At 43.8% G+C, this 15,000-nt stretch overlaps 1 protein-coding gene across 1 annotated transcript in view; it reads right to left on the reverse strand.

The window, feature by feature from the left end:
* Positions 1–4,246: 4,246 nt before the first annotated feature.
* The window catches only part of LOC307248290 (rho guanine nucleotide exchange factor 7-like), a 23,460-nt gene continuing 12,706 nt past the window's right edge, over positions 4,247–15,000 (reverse strand). The window contains 12 exon segments of the mRNA XM_080024640.1: positions 4,247–4,385; positions 5,228–5,379; positions 6,705–6,794; positions 8,517–8,610; positions 9,294–9,542; positions 9,979–10,118; positions 10,306–10,338; positions 10,341–10,383; positions 13,715–13,801; positions 13,895–14,041; positions 14,256–14,315; positions 14,564–14,702. Of these exon segments, the coding sequence (XP_079880766.1) occupies positions 4,263–4,385; positions 5,228–5,379; positions 6,705–6,794; positions 8,517–8,610; positions 9,294–9,542; positions 9,979–10,118; positions 10,306–10,338; positions 10,341–10,383; positions 13,715–13,801; positions 13,895–14,041; positions 14,256–14,315; positions 14,564–14,702 (1,357 nt within the window). The 3' untranslated portion in view covers positions 4,247–4,262.

The raw sequence follows: 15,000 nt of genomic DNA on the forward strand, positions 1-15,000 counted from the left end.
GATTTTGCCCTCCTACCCAGTAGACCCAGGTTCGATTCCCTGTGTGTGAACTAATGTTTTTCAATATGTTTCAAATTTGATAATAAAATTTTGTTTGTGAAAGTGAAAAAATAAATTTTGACAGTAAATACAACGACAGAAGAATAAAATGGATAAAGAAAGACAACCAAAGTGATATTCCACTTTCACTTTGGTTGTCTTTCTTCATCCATGTCATTCTTCTTGTTGGTATATAGTCCTCTGCACCAATGCCACCTGCTGGAATGGAGACGTTTTTTTGTATAGTTTTTCCTACGCCGGGGGTCTTTAGACGGCGCTGGAAACGCAGACAACAAAGGGGCCAAAGGAACCTATTAGTTCCTGGAAAAAAAGTTCCTGGGACTAAAAGTTCTGGGTTATTTTGGTGGATGCGGCTTATATGACTTTCCAGGAAAGGGTCAGGGATCGGCTTTGCATTTTTACTAGAAGTTGGTCCCGTTTGACTTAGATGCAACAAGTCTGGCTTGGTGTAGTTTTGCAACCAGCCAGTAGAGGGCAACAGTGAGGCTCCTGAGAGTTCCTGTTTGAGTTCACCCTCAAACAGCAGTTCTAGCTTCCTGGTGTATGTACAGTAGAGGTGAGGTTTTTTTTTGAGATGCTGGTGTGACAATACACAATATAGATCTATAAATATTACAATATTTTGACCCATTATAAGCAACCTACTTTGAGCTTCAGCGTTTCACAGGTCGTGGTAGCTCATTTTGGCCACATCAGTCCATCGGTAACTTATTTTCCAGAACACCGCTTTCATCTTCTTCCTGCTTATCGGATAGAGAAGTGGTAGAAATTGCCATTGAATAGATGAGCTCCAGACCATCCTATCGTTTTTGTCTGATCAGTGGCCAGGGAGATGGCCACGCAGTAGCTGATGAGCTTTCATAATTTTCCTCCCTGCCTGCCTTTGTCCCCGATGGACAGACATTTTGATGTAGACAAAAGGCCGAAATCGATCAATTATTCATGTCGACGGGACCCGTCGCCATTGTGAAAAGCAGTTGACATTTGAGCTTTTCAAGGGAGGACACCTGCAATAATACAGGCCTTTCAATGGGAAATTGTACAACAAACACGTTTTTTTTTAGGAAGAATGCCATTTATTAATCCTCATCTGATACAGAAGGGTCACAAACCAAAAAGAAAGATCTGCAGTTTACCCGGTTCCCTCCATTTTTCGAGTTCGCTTTGTCTGTCCTTCCTCATCTTCTCCTCTTATCGTCTCCCTCCCTGTTCCCGTCTCTTTGCATTTTCTTTTTTGTGTTGTCCCTCTACCTGTTTCCATTCCTCAGGGTTTCAGGGAGACAATGGCGCTGCCAGCGGGCCGTGGAGCCCACCAGTAACAGAGACAGACAGCGCAGTCTGTGCCCAGCTGGCCAGTTTATGCCCACCACAACAAAAAGGTTGGCGATGCCACAACAGTGAGCACTGAGCTTTTAAGTACCCCGTGGTCGCTCATTATGTGTGTGTATGCGTGTGCTTCTACGTCTGTGTGTCAAGCGGTTACCATTATGGTCGAGTGTTGAAGCCAATGCGGAAGTGCCTTGAACTGCAGTTCAGCTGACGCCGCTTCAGAAATGCTCCGACTGAATGTACGAACGCAGTGGAAAAGTAAGAAGTAACTTCTCGCAAGTCAACAAGTCAATGAAGTTGTTCCACACATCCACCCGAAGACTTTCGGGTTCGTGACGTCAGGGTCCAGCAACCACGCTGCTGCTTTAAGCCCAAGCAGGCTGACAGGCGGCCTCAACACCACTCCAGCACCTTGGACAGCGTTGTCCTGTCAGGGTTCAGCACCACTGGTGTGCTGCCAGAAGACGCATGCTGGAAAGCCAAGGCAACAAGGCCACAGGTCGCTCATTCAACACTCAGCTCATGCCACTCACTACCGGTTGCGCTCCCCTTCACATACTGAAGAAAAGACACCGCCCAGGCGGGTGGAGTACCAGTAACCCAGAGGGAAACTTCAACCCCAACCCCACCTGGCGCACCAAGCCCACTAAGCCCTCACCCCAAATCGGTGTTTCTGTGGCCCACTACTCTGGTGTTCCCCGTGCCTCGCTAAGCTCCCACGTTTACTTCTTCCAGTTGATGTCTTGGTTGTGATTCGAAATGATGTGAAAAAGGTTCATGCTCAAAGAAGGTAAGACTGTATTTTGGAGTGTGGTTGCCTTAACTCCTGTTCAACGTTAGAGCAAGGTGGGCGTGTTTCTTCCTTCCTCTGACAGTCACCCACCCAGCACATAGACTCCCACTGTCCAAATTTAGAAAGTCCTGGCTCCGTTCCCTGCCGAGAGGGCGGCAAGCTTAAAACTAAACTCAATGATTCAAATCATCCCTTCAGAGACCAACGTGTGTCATTTTTCGTCAGTCAAACAAATAAATGAAACAGAGGCAAATTAGAATTGTGCATAATTATTCAGAAAAGCACATCAGTTGGCAGGTTTTATTTTGGAGGTTAACAGTTTGAATAAATAAAAAAAAGAGGAGTGATTATCAACATCATCATCATAATTATTGCATTAATCATCAGCATTGCCGCAGTGCATTTATATCAATGGCTTTCATTTAAATATATATAAGTTAAAGAGTTAGTAATTGAATTATATCACACATAACATTTGTCCAATGTGTCGCTCAGTCAGTTTGTATTGTACATGGTTAATGTATTTACAAATAGTATAATAAAGTTCAATCAACCATAACATAAGTAGAAAAATTATAATATTTCAAAGTCTGTTTAATAAATCAATTACCATAAAAAAAATAATAAAAAAAACATCCAGTTAACAGAAATGCAAAATTACAAATATAAAAAAATATACAGCTAATTCAAATGTGAATATTGACACTGCAAAAAAACAAAAACCTGACATTCCCCAGCTTAGTATTGCTTAGACTTTGTTCATTTAACAAAGAAAAACACTGAAATGAAAAGACATTTGAAACATTGTCCAGTGTTCCTGAAAGACCAGTGTGTTGCTCTTCGATATATATGTATATATAGTGTTTATAAAATTGAAATCATAATGTTTTGTTTTATTTTAACTTATAGTTTCACTGCATTTGGAAATAGAAAAGAACATCGAATTTCCAACAAACTTTTTTGCAGAATCAGGGAAAAAGAAAAAAACAAAAAACAAAAAAAAAAAACACAAATTCTGAAAATCATTTCTGTTCTTCATGTACAAAATCGTATTTTTTTGGGATTAGTGAGTCTAATAATTGCTGTGTTTTTTTTTGTGATAAGACACATTTGAAGAATTAAATCGAAGAACTTCATCTTGTAATAAATATATTTTTGTGAGGGTGATACTGTTTTAACATTTTGGTGAATTCTTCGGATTGAAAATTCAACAAATAAAAGAAGATATATGCTTCATTTGTTGAGTTTTTCGCCACACCATCACTCCTTAAGGGAGATGTTTGGTGAGATTGGGGGCGGGAAGTGTCGTGATTGACAAACAGGAAACGGGAAGTGATGTCGTCACGTCAGCGTCACAGTTTTTCGGTCCGTCGCTATGGCTTTGGTCGTGGCTGGCATGTTTTTATATATTTCTTATTTTTGGTCCATTACTAGTAAACAGGTTCATGTCGACTAGGAAGGGGGTGTAAAGGATAGTTCCACCATGTTTCATCCCAGGCCTGATTAAAATGTTGGTTCCCATCATCTATAACTGTTATTTTTAGGGTTATTTATATTGTTTATTGTTAACTCTTGGGTTTATTTCTTTTATATAGATTTTTTTTTTTTCCATTCTTTTTTTATTTTAGGTTTATATTTATTGTTAATCATTAGGTTTATTGTATAATTCAATTTTTTTGTCTTGTAAATTGTTTATTTTCAAGTTTACGTTTCTGGTTTATTTAGTACTTTTTATTGCTAATTCTTAGATATGTTGTATGTGCCCATTTTTTCTACCTTCTAGTTCTTTTCTTAGGTTTATTGTATATTTCCATTCCGCGGCGAATAAAGTATCTATCCACCCATCTATACTTCTTCCTGTTTTCTCAAGGACATTTAACATTTTTAACAGTTAGAAATGGTTGGGAACAAACATCTCTCTCTCTCTCTCTCTCTCTCTCTCTCTCTCTCTCTCTCTCTCTCTCTCTCTCTCTCTCTCTCTCTCTCTCTCTCTCTCTCTCTCTCTCTCTCTCTCTCTCTCTCTCTCTCTCTCTCTCTCTCTCTCTCTCTCTCTCTCTCTCTCTCTCTCTCTCTCTCTCTCTCAGAGGTTGGTCTCGTCCCAGGAGGGGTCATTCATGCTCTTCAGGACCCTCCTGACGACCCGCTCCAGCTCCTTCCTTGCCCTCTGCTCGTCCTCCAGCGTTCTCCTCATCCTCTTGTTGTCCTGGATGCCGCAGAGAGAGAGAGAGGAGAAATTCAGACTACAATAATGAGCAAACACCTTACCCCCCCCAAAGTATTTCAGGGATAGGACTCTGGACAAAACGGCCCTGAAAAGAATAATAACCAGATATGACTTTGAAAAATACAACCAGCCATGTTTTCTTCTCAAATATTGACACACACACACAGATCTGATTCATACATTTTAGCATGGAACTGGGCTAGCTGGAGCAAGACAGATGCAAAATTTGAGGTGGCCTTTTTAAAAGGAAACTTTAAATAAAAACTGGATACAGAATTTATTGTTTTATACTGGTTGAATCAAAAAAAAAAAAGGAAATGATTGAAAATATATTAAAAAATGTATGACAAATGATAAAGTTTAAAAAAATATATATATATCTATATTGTTCTGTTAATTTTATATAGTCACTTACAATATACTGAATATTTCTTGATATTAATATATATATATATATATATATATATATATATATATATATATATATATATATATATATATATATGCATACACACTATACTGTATATATCAAAAAACCTTTTTTCAATATCCCAAAAGCTTTATAAATGCCTCATGTAAAATTTACTATATACTGTATAAAAACATGAACCACTACCGTACAACTTGTGAGCGAAGCTTGTGATTTGACCTGGTTGATGTTGTCTTGGTGATAAAACTTAAATGGGAGATTAAAGGCAACTTTAGCCAGAATCCATGACAACCTTGGAAATCTTAAAAACCTCTTCGGAGTCTCATCAACGGGGAAAATAACTCAGGAGTTTTGGACAACGACCGTACAACGCTTATGAACACTACCCGACCTGTTTGAGTTCCTGCACTTCGTCTCTCAGGCCGTAGACGGTGTCCACCAGGCTCCTCTCCTCCACCACCGTCTGCCCGTTGCTCCGCGTCTCCTCCACAATGATCTTCTCCTCCTCTGGGAACAGCATGTGGACGTCCTTTCGGCTGGAACCTTCACAGGACAACGAGGAGATAGTAATAAGTCCGGGAGGTCACGAATTACCATTATTTCCACCACCGGGTCCATTGGTGCACGTCGAGTCCTATAAGGTGACACGCGGTCATATGTAAGGTTCAATAAGCTCTGAAATATTGAAATATTATTTAAATTTTTCGATTCTTTGAAGGCGTGGCAAAATATTCAATTGCTCACTAAAATGTCTTTAGTCATTGTTGGGGGTGGAAAAAAACCCACTCACACATGGAAAATGAAAATGTCTGCTCGCAAAATATTTGCCTGAAAAATCAGGTTTTTTTGAAGATATCGAAGTGGTAATCTGGCCGATGTCGCCATATTTTTCTATATTTGCCTTTGGAAGGGATTGAACTCACTGAGAACGTGGAGGAACTTCCCCTGAAATTCCCATCATCAGAGTGGCCCAAAATACTTTTTGTTGCGCAACTATTAGTTTGGTTACGGTACTATTAATATCAATGGTTCTAGAAAGACTGGTAGATGGATAGTTGGTCTACAGGAGTGGGGAGATGGGCCAGGGGAGACGGACCAGTGGGGGACACCTTACGCTGGAGGGACGTCGTCCTGCAGCTAGGTGCTGTCCAGACACCGTCATAATCTGAGAAGTCGGTTTCTGATTGACTGGAGCCCGGGGCAGTGGCGAGGTCCGCCGGGAAGGTGAGGTGGGCGTCGGCCAGCACGTGATTGTGCATGAGGTCGGTGCCTTGCCAGGCTGTGGGGGTGGGGGTGGGGGTGGGGGTGGAGCGAACCAAATAACAGAGCATGTGGGGGAGTTGAGAGGGTGGTGGGAAGGTGGGGGCGTAGTGGAACAAACCATACGTAATAAGTGGGGGAAGGGGGATAAATAAATGGAGGGAATTGTTCGGAATTGAGGGAAAACGACACAAAACCGGAGGGATTCAAGCCGCAACGTAACCGGGAAAAGGGGGAGGATGAATTGGAGGAGAGTTGGATCGATGCAAAAACGATATGGGGCGGTGGGGTACGAGGGAGGGACCAAAACCGAAAAAGGTACGGGGAGGGGTAAAATAACACACAAACAAAGCAAATAGAATGCAGTTAGAAGCGGAGATGGGAAAAAGCATTTAATAAATAAACAGAAAGAACAACAGAAAAGACGAGAAGGAACAATCAATGGAGGATGTGACGGAGGACAAGTACATATGAACAGAGGGATTACAGAGAAAGGAGAGAGAGAGAGAGAAGATATTGTTAGGGCAGAAAGCAGAGCTAACTGGTGTGTGTGTGTGTGTGTGTGTGTGTGTGTGTGTGTGTGTGTGTGTGTGTCTCCTCGCACTCACTAGAGTTGAGGGTTTGCCGCGTCTTGGCGCTGGTGCAGTAAGCCTCTATCACTTTGAGAATCTGGGCGTCCTCCTCCAGAGCTGCCGTGCCTGATGGAGAGAGGGAGAGGGAGAGAGAGAGAGAGAGAGAGAGAGAGAGAGAGAGAGAGAGAGAGAGAGAGAGAGAGAGAGAGAGAGAGGGTCAAAGCCGTATCAATCGAAAAAAAAAACACCTTATGTAGTTGTAGTGGTATCCATCCATCCATCCATCCATTAGTCTTTGCTCTAGACCAATGTTTTTCAAAGCGACGGCTGCGGCCCCTGGTGGGCCGCAAAGGTACTGCAGGTGGGCCGCGAGAGGTCATTTACAATACATAAATAAAACTAATTAAACTTGTTTTCCATTTTGTAATTAAGTTTGAAATTACCATAGAATATTTATGTAGAAATGATGGCAGTTTATTTAGTAAGTTCTGGCCGCTGCAACCGAAAGGCTGCGGAGCTGCCCATGGTCCTGCAGGTTCAAGGCCATCTGTGGTTCAATGCCAGTTTTGACCACTAACAATTCCCTATAAGTTTTGGTTGTTTTTTCGATTTTAACAGGAATTATAGAACCGCTTTTATCAACGTTTGTAATGCCCTATTTGTACAAAAATATATTTAAAGTTTCGGCAAGTTGCTTTTGGATTCCGTTTTGAATACCACAGACTGCTGGGTGTTTCGCAACCTACAGATGCCGTGACATAATAATAATTGTAATGATAACGTGAAAATAGAATTTACCGATCGCTGGAAATTCTTGACGTGACACCCATTATAAATGCACTTCAGTTGCTCCAGCTCTCTGAAGAGAGTCACACGGCTGAGCCTTTTTTTGCCTTTTTTTGGGGGGGGGGTTTGCGTAGTTACCACCAGGTCTCCACAGATGGTAATCGCGTCACTCTAACTGCGTGTGGTTATTAGCGCCGGTGTTTGTGTATTGGATGCCATTTGCTTAGAAAGGTACCAATTTTGGACCGCATGTACGAGACGTTATTTGCATGGCAATGCAGTTCGGGGTGCATTTCACAGTTTGCGGGTGCCTTGTGAAATAGACGTTTGCTTCTTCTGTTATTTGCACCGGTTAAACAGGCGCAAAAGATGCGCAAGAACTTTTTGAATTCGCCCCACAATGTATTGTAAAAAAACAGCAGCCATTAGAGAGGAAACTTGAAGATAAAAAAGCTAAATGTAAAATACAAATAATGCAAAAAAATAAAAAATAAATAACGAGAAGATAGAAACATTTCCTAAAAATTCGAAAAGCTTATTTTCTGAAAATAGAATAAACCATAAAAATGAACCTTAAAATAAACTATGAGCGATACAAATTTTCGCAAACCTAATAAATAAACAATAAATCTGAACCTGAAAATTAAAACAACAATACAAACAAAATAAAGCAATCAAATCAAACCAAAATCAAAATGTGGCAGTATAGGGTTAAATAGTTCAGTACAATAGCCCCCTAAAAATAATATATTATTATTATTATTATATTATTATTTTTTTTATTATATTATTAATAATGGTTGAATATTGTTAATATTTGTGAAAATACACAATTTGCATCAAAATAAAAAAAACTTGATTGTTTTAGAAATGGTTTGTTTGTCTACTCAAGCTGCAACCTGTTGTTTATGGCTGAGGAATGGAAATGGTCCAGAGCAAAATGTGTAGAGTTAAAATAATCGGCCTTGTGATGATCGTTAAAAAAAAAAAAAAAAAAAGTGGATCCCCAGCCAAAAAAAAAAAAAAAAAAAACCCAAAAACCTGGACGCTGCCGCCACGTACTTTTCCTGGTGCTGAAATCCTCCTCAGAGGGCTTCCTCTCAGGCTTCCGTTTGGGCAGCAACTTCTTCATGTTCTTGGGGCTTTTGCTCAAGTCCTGCGCTCCAACCGAGAGAGAGAGAGAGAGAGAGAGAGAGAGAGAGAGAGACACGCAAGTCAATACTCAGCAAGGAAGCTAGAGAGGTACTGGGAAATATTTCATATATATTTGTGTGGTTTTTTTTTTAAATGTAGAACTAGTGTCTCACAGTAACTAAAGGAACTATGTCTGACTGTGGTCCTTTTTCCACCCAATACAATAATTTGCGGGTGCTGGAGGATTAAGGGTAAAAATATACATCACAATCAAGGTTCATGTCACGAGATGTCAATATTTATCATACACCGTAGTGTGAGTTAAAGTTTTCCCAAATAAAAGAGGAATGGATCAGCCACATGTTGTGGTGTTTTAAAATGTATTCATTGTTCCATAGCGCAGTGGAATACTCGATTCGGATTGGTCAACAAAGCCGATCACCCGGATTCACGTCGCGTACATGCTCTTGCTAACGCTAGCTAGTGGCGCCATCCTGTGACGCTACATAGAAGCTGCAACGAGAAGACTGGTTTCGTTGTGAGGTTGCTGTCATCCATTTTTCGTAGCGGAAGCTCTAAAACCCGACGCACTAGTTATAAAATAATTTCAAATAAACGTTCCGTCTCAATGTATTCGTTTATTGAGCGAGTAGCTGGCTGCATGTTGGCGCTTCCTGTATCTCCCGGGTGGGATTCCCACTGTACCTCCTTGAAGCACAGGGCGGTGGAGGGCCGGAGGGGGGCCGCAGGCCGCAGGCAGCTCAGGCTCCAGGGCTTGGGGGTGCTGGGGGGCTCCAGAGGGCCCCAGGCCGGGCTGCCTCCGGAACCCGGGGCTGTCCCGAAGGAGGAGGGGTGAGGCAGGGTGTGGTAGGCCGGCCCTCCTCCCACTCCTCCCACCGTCCCGGAACTGCAGGACTCCGAGTGTCTGGAGGGGGTGGCAGGGGCGCACGGTGGCTGGAGGGGGAGAAATTGTTGATAAACGCCTATTTACGTTTGGTTTGAGCTCAATCTCGAAAAGAAGAAAAGAAAAATGAATAAAAACAAGGTTCTTACATCAGCCAAACAGTCGTTTGTGGCACCCTAGGGGTTAGTGAAGGAATTGCAGGGATTCCGTCGCAAAATTATGTTTTTATCCATTTTCTTAAAAAAAATGTTTTTTTTGATTTATTATGTTTCGTGAAAAAACGGTGAAATTATAATAAAAAAATAATCTTACTTTGTCATTACATTTTTTTTCCCTCCACAAAATTAATATATTAACTCACTAATGAAGTGAATTTTATTTTTTGTTGTCTTGTAATTTAATACCATTTCACGAGTAGATTGTAATCAAAAGTTTCGGATCGAAAAATATGTTGGAGCTTAATTCTTTTACTTTCGACCGCCTCACCGTGTAGCAGACCGACTGTGGCTTGGCCCCGGTGTGCGTGTGCGCCGAGGGAGTGTGTGTGTGTTTGGTGAGGAGGTCCAGCCATTCCTGCAGCTCCTGCTGAGTGTTACACACCACCTGCATGCGCTCACACTGGCCTCCTGCAGAACACGTGCACGCACACACACACACACACACACACACACACACACACACACACACACACACACACACACACACACACACACACACACACCACACACACACACACACACACACACACAGACCACTTAGTACATTTTTTTCTAATGTATATTCTCCTTTAGGAATAAACCTCTAACCCCTTACCAGATATTTCAAAGGCGTTTCGGAGGTTGTCTCGTCTTCTATCCGGGAGATGAGCATCCCAGAGAGAGGGATTCTTCCCTGGAGAGGAGAGAGAGAGAGAGAGAGAGAGAGAGAGAGAGGAGAGAGAGAGAGAGAGAGAGAGAGAGAGAGAGAGAGAGAGAGAGAGAGAGAGAGAGAGAGAGAGAGAGATGAGGAGAGAGAGAGAGGAGAGAGATGAGAGAGAGAGAGAGAGAGAGATTTAACCAGTGAAATACATTTTAAATAAATGCGAGGAAAATGTGTGTGTTTGCTCGGTTGTGTGTGTTTATATGCATGAGTGAGTTAGTGTGCGTTTTCGGAAACATGATTGCTTTAAAAACCCATTTATCGCAACAACTCTGTCAGCCTGGTGGAAATTCCTCAAACTCAGTGGTCACACACTATCTCCAAACAAATTCACGCCAATCTGGCACAACCAGATTTTTTGGTGAAAAAACAGACCAATTGTCTTTAGGTCTTGGAAAAGACAAGGAATTACTCATCTGGAACACATTTTTGAAAACAATTCGCTTGTATCCTTCCCAACCCTTACCCAAAGGTATAATATCGGTGGCCACGGCTTCCTTCAGTTCCTTCAATTACAGCAGTCTCTAAAAGTTAAATCAAATGACGAACAACATCCTACAACCACCTCAAATGATTGTACATCTCACTCATATCGGTCTATTGAAAAATCCCTTTTCCAGAATATACAAACTTTTATTAAAAACAGACGATACCTTATCTTTACCTACAATGAAATGGGAAAGAGACCTTGCCGTTCCACCGATATATGGAAGCTTATTTGCAACAACACCTTTTCTATGACCCGCAACTCCAAAATGCAACTCATCCAATATAAGATTTTGCACAGAGCCCATTTCACGGAGCACAAATTGTTCAAAATGGGTTTTGTGGATGAAGACATTTGCTCTCGCTGTTCCCTTGATACCAGAGATGACTACTTTCATGCCTTCTGGCTCTGCCCACCTATCCTGGCATTCTGGACCAACATCACCAAGAAGCGATCAACCCTCCTGGGTCGCAGCATTCCAGTCTCCCCGTCTATACTGTATGTCTTCTCGGTGACCTCTCCTCAGTCGACCCACCACTGAAACACCACCAACCCATTTTGATCGCCTTAACAATCGCCAAGAAAACAATATTACTCAATTGGAAAAAGAGAGATAATCTCACCACATCCCAATTGTTGCAGTTAGTTATAAATTACATCTCAATGGAAAAACTATTGGCAATATCCCAAAACAATGTTGATTAATTTAATGAAATATGGGCTACTTTTATCACTGACATAACTCCATAATTTAATACTTGAGTCTTCCTAAGTCGGTGCAATGTCATTGTGCTTAGGGGCATGTGGGGGTCCTCCTGGTCTGGCGGGGCTCCGCAGTTGGGTGGACGCCTGGGCGGCTCAGGGGATATCTGTGGTGCGTGGGCCTGTGTTCGGGTTGGTGTTGGTTCGGGCTGTGGTTGTGGGTTCTGGGGCTCGGGTTGGGGGCGGGGGGTGTGGGTCGCTGGTTCAGGTCTCGGCCCCGTGGTTGGCGGGTCGGCGTGCCGCTGGGGTCGGGGCGTCGTGCCGGGGCAGGTTAGGCGTTCCGTCTGGTCCTGTCAACCTGAGTCCTGAACCTGGCTGGCTGTGCTCGGTGCTGGGCTCACCATGTGGCGTCCTCCGTGGGGGGCGGTCTGCTGTAATCACACTGGGCTGCCGGGGTACCTGCCCTCTGACACTCTCGGTGCGCGGGGCACTCGTCGCGGGGGGGGTCGGGCTGTGGGTGGGGGTGCCGTCTGCCGCCCTCTGTTCTGTAGTCCGCATGCTCGGTGGCTGGGGGCTGACCAGGAGCCTGATGGGTATGGCGGAGGCGCATGGCGGAGGCACATGGCGGACGCTCTGAGCCCTTGGCTGATCGCTGTAGGTCGGCTGGCAGGGGGTGCGGCTGGGTCCGGGGGGAGGGGGTCTGCGTGGTTGCTCCCCGGCCTGTTGCGCCCCTGGATCGATCCGGTCGTGACCTGCCTCTCTCTCCCAGTGCCAAAACTCATACTCAGCACATACACCACACAATAGACCGAGGGCTTGCGGGATGGGCTGGGTGCAGGCTATGTGGGTGGGGATGTGGCGGGCAGCTGCCATCTTGACTGTCACGCTCCTGCCCAAGCATGCTTCTCGTCCGTCCCAAAATTGTAATCCCACTCACATTAGTTTAAAACACACGCTCGCACACCAATCCTACTCCAAACAACACTCCATCGGACCAGGGTGTGCGGTGCAGTAGGGCTGCGAGTGATTCGGTTCGACTTGCCTGAAGAACTCGCACCCCCAACCCCGCAATTTTAACTGCAATTACCAACAGCACACATTGAGCGCTGGGGTTTTTTCCGGGGTGGCCGGTCGCTGGCGGGTCGGTGTGGGGGCGTGGTTGGCCCCCCCTCCCAGCCTGGCTGGAGTCCTGAAGGCTTGTGCCTGGTGGCTTGGGATGTGCTGCGACCTGGCAGGGCTGCGGAGAGCGCCGGCGGGTGCCTTCCAGGGGGCCCTGGGGGCACTGCTTGCCGTTGTGGGCGCCCGGGTGGTGGGGGGGTGGCAGAGGGCCTGCGAGGTATACAGGTATACATGCGCCCCCCCCCCCCCCGTCGTCCAATGTTCATGTTTTGTGTAAATGTTGTTTGTTTCTATGTTTATTTGTCTGACCGTGGTGATTCTCCCCCTCTTGGAGTAGTGATCAGTTGTTTATAGATCCAAAACATGATAAATAGTTCTCCAAAGAGGGGGGTTGTTGGCTGTGCTCTTGTCATCCTACAGGTCGTCCACAGGACAGAGTCATTGCAGCAGTCCTGGATGATTAAAGAATGAATAAAGAGTTGCATTGCAGGTTGAGAACTTGAACTCCACTTGCAGACTAACTCTGTCCTGAATGCAATGCCATACAAATACTCTTTGTTGTACGCCCAGCATGCTGACAGCACCGGTTAAAAAAAAAAAAAAAAAGTGTGCATTTTCGCCAAATTGATCTTTTTCATTGATTATTTCTAGGTTTATTTTTCTGGTTTATTATATAGTTTGCTTTATTTGTGGTTTACTTGACATTGTCCAATGTTTCTATCCTGGCGTATTTCCCCAAATATTCCTTCTTGTTTATTTATTTATTTATTTTTGTTGTTTGTTTGTTAATTTTCAGATTACATTTATTGTTTCATTAGGGTTTATTGTATATTGCAAATTAATATTGTTTATTTTTAAATAATTTTTAAATATGTTTATCACTTATGTGTGTGTGTGTGTGTGTGTGTGTGTGTGTGTGTGTGTGTGTGTGTGTGTGTGTGTGTGTGTGTGTGTGTGTGTGTGTGTGTGTGTGTGTGTGTGTGTGTTCCTCCTCACCTGGTAGATGAAGCCGCTCATCCTGGGGCTGGGGGAGAGCAGGAGCAGAGTGTGTGGGAAGAGCAGGAGGTAGCGCTCGCTCCTCTCCTGGGAAGCACATACAGTACACACACACGGTCATCACAGGACCCTCGTCCCTCCCTCGTCTCGCAGTAGACATCAGAAGGTGTGTGTAGTCACCGGGCAGCTGGATGTGTGCACAACTGTCTGGGCCATGTGCAGCACAGGGCCCAGACTCCGGATGTCCTCGCCCTCCCAGTTCCTGATCGGCTCGGTCAGGATTTGCAGCTCCAGCTCCTTCCTCTTCCTCACCTCCAGGCATTGGGACTGCAGGGATAGAGGGATGGACAGATGGATAGATAGAACAATGGATCAATAAAAAAATAGATATAAGGTTCAGATTGAGTTCAAGTTCAAGTTCAAATTCAAGAGATTATTTGTTACATACGGTGACTAGACTAAACGTGACGTTTCTGCATGTGTGTGTATGTGTGTGTGTGTGTATGTGTGTGTGTGTGTGTGTGGGTGTGTGCGTTTTTACCGCCAGCTCTTTGAAGGCTGTCATGGCAGCGTGGAGATCCGCTCTGTCGGGGTGGTGGTCCTGAGAAGCAAACATAAAAAATGTATTTATTCAAGATCATCTGATTCATACATTTCAAAAGGCTGGAATCCAAATATTCAATGAGCATTAAAATGACAAAAAACAAATAATGTAATAGTTGAACAAATATAAACAAAAAAAATGAAGAACGGATACATCCAAATATATACACAAGATACAAAGTGTGATTCTGTGCACAGGATAAATGATAGTTACAGACACACAGACGGACAGACAGACAGACAGACCTCCATGTGTCTGTCCAGCTCCTTCAGCAGGGTGGGGTAGCGTTCCAGCCTGGTGAAGGGTTTGCTGAGCCCCGTCGTCAGGGTGAGGATCCCGGGGCACGACGCCCCCTTGGCCTCCATGTACTCCCCCAGATCCTCACTGCCAAACGTCAACATATAATCGCTTAAATCACCGTTTCCCAACCACTGCACACCACTACCCTGTTAACCCCTGAAAACACCACAAAGACGTAGAACTGGGCTTTTCATTATCATGGCCTACTCATAGCTTGTGATGCAAGACTCAACAAACGATACGGTTGCGGCGAACACATTTTTTTTTTTTTTAAACGACTCAGGAGTCCGTCGGGCAAAAGACCCAAAGAGTGCGAGTGAAAATAAGATGAAATCAAAAGTCCAAGGCAAAAAAAAAAAAAAAAAAGGCAAGGCATTTTCCA

This window comes from Zeus faber (genome assembly GCF_960531495.2).
Source record: "Zeus faber genome assembly, chromosome: 2".
Classification (NCBI taxonomy): domain Eukaryota; kingdom Metazoa; phylum Chordata; class Actinopteri; order Zeiformes; family Zeidae; genus Zeus; species Zeus faber.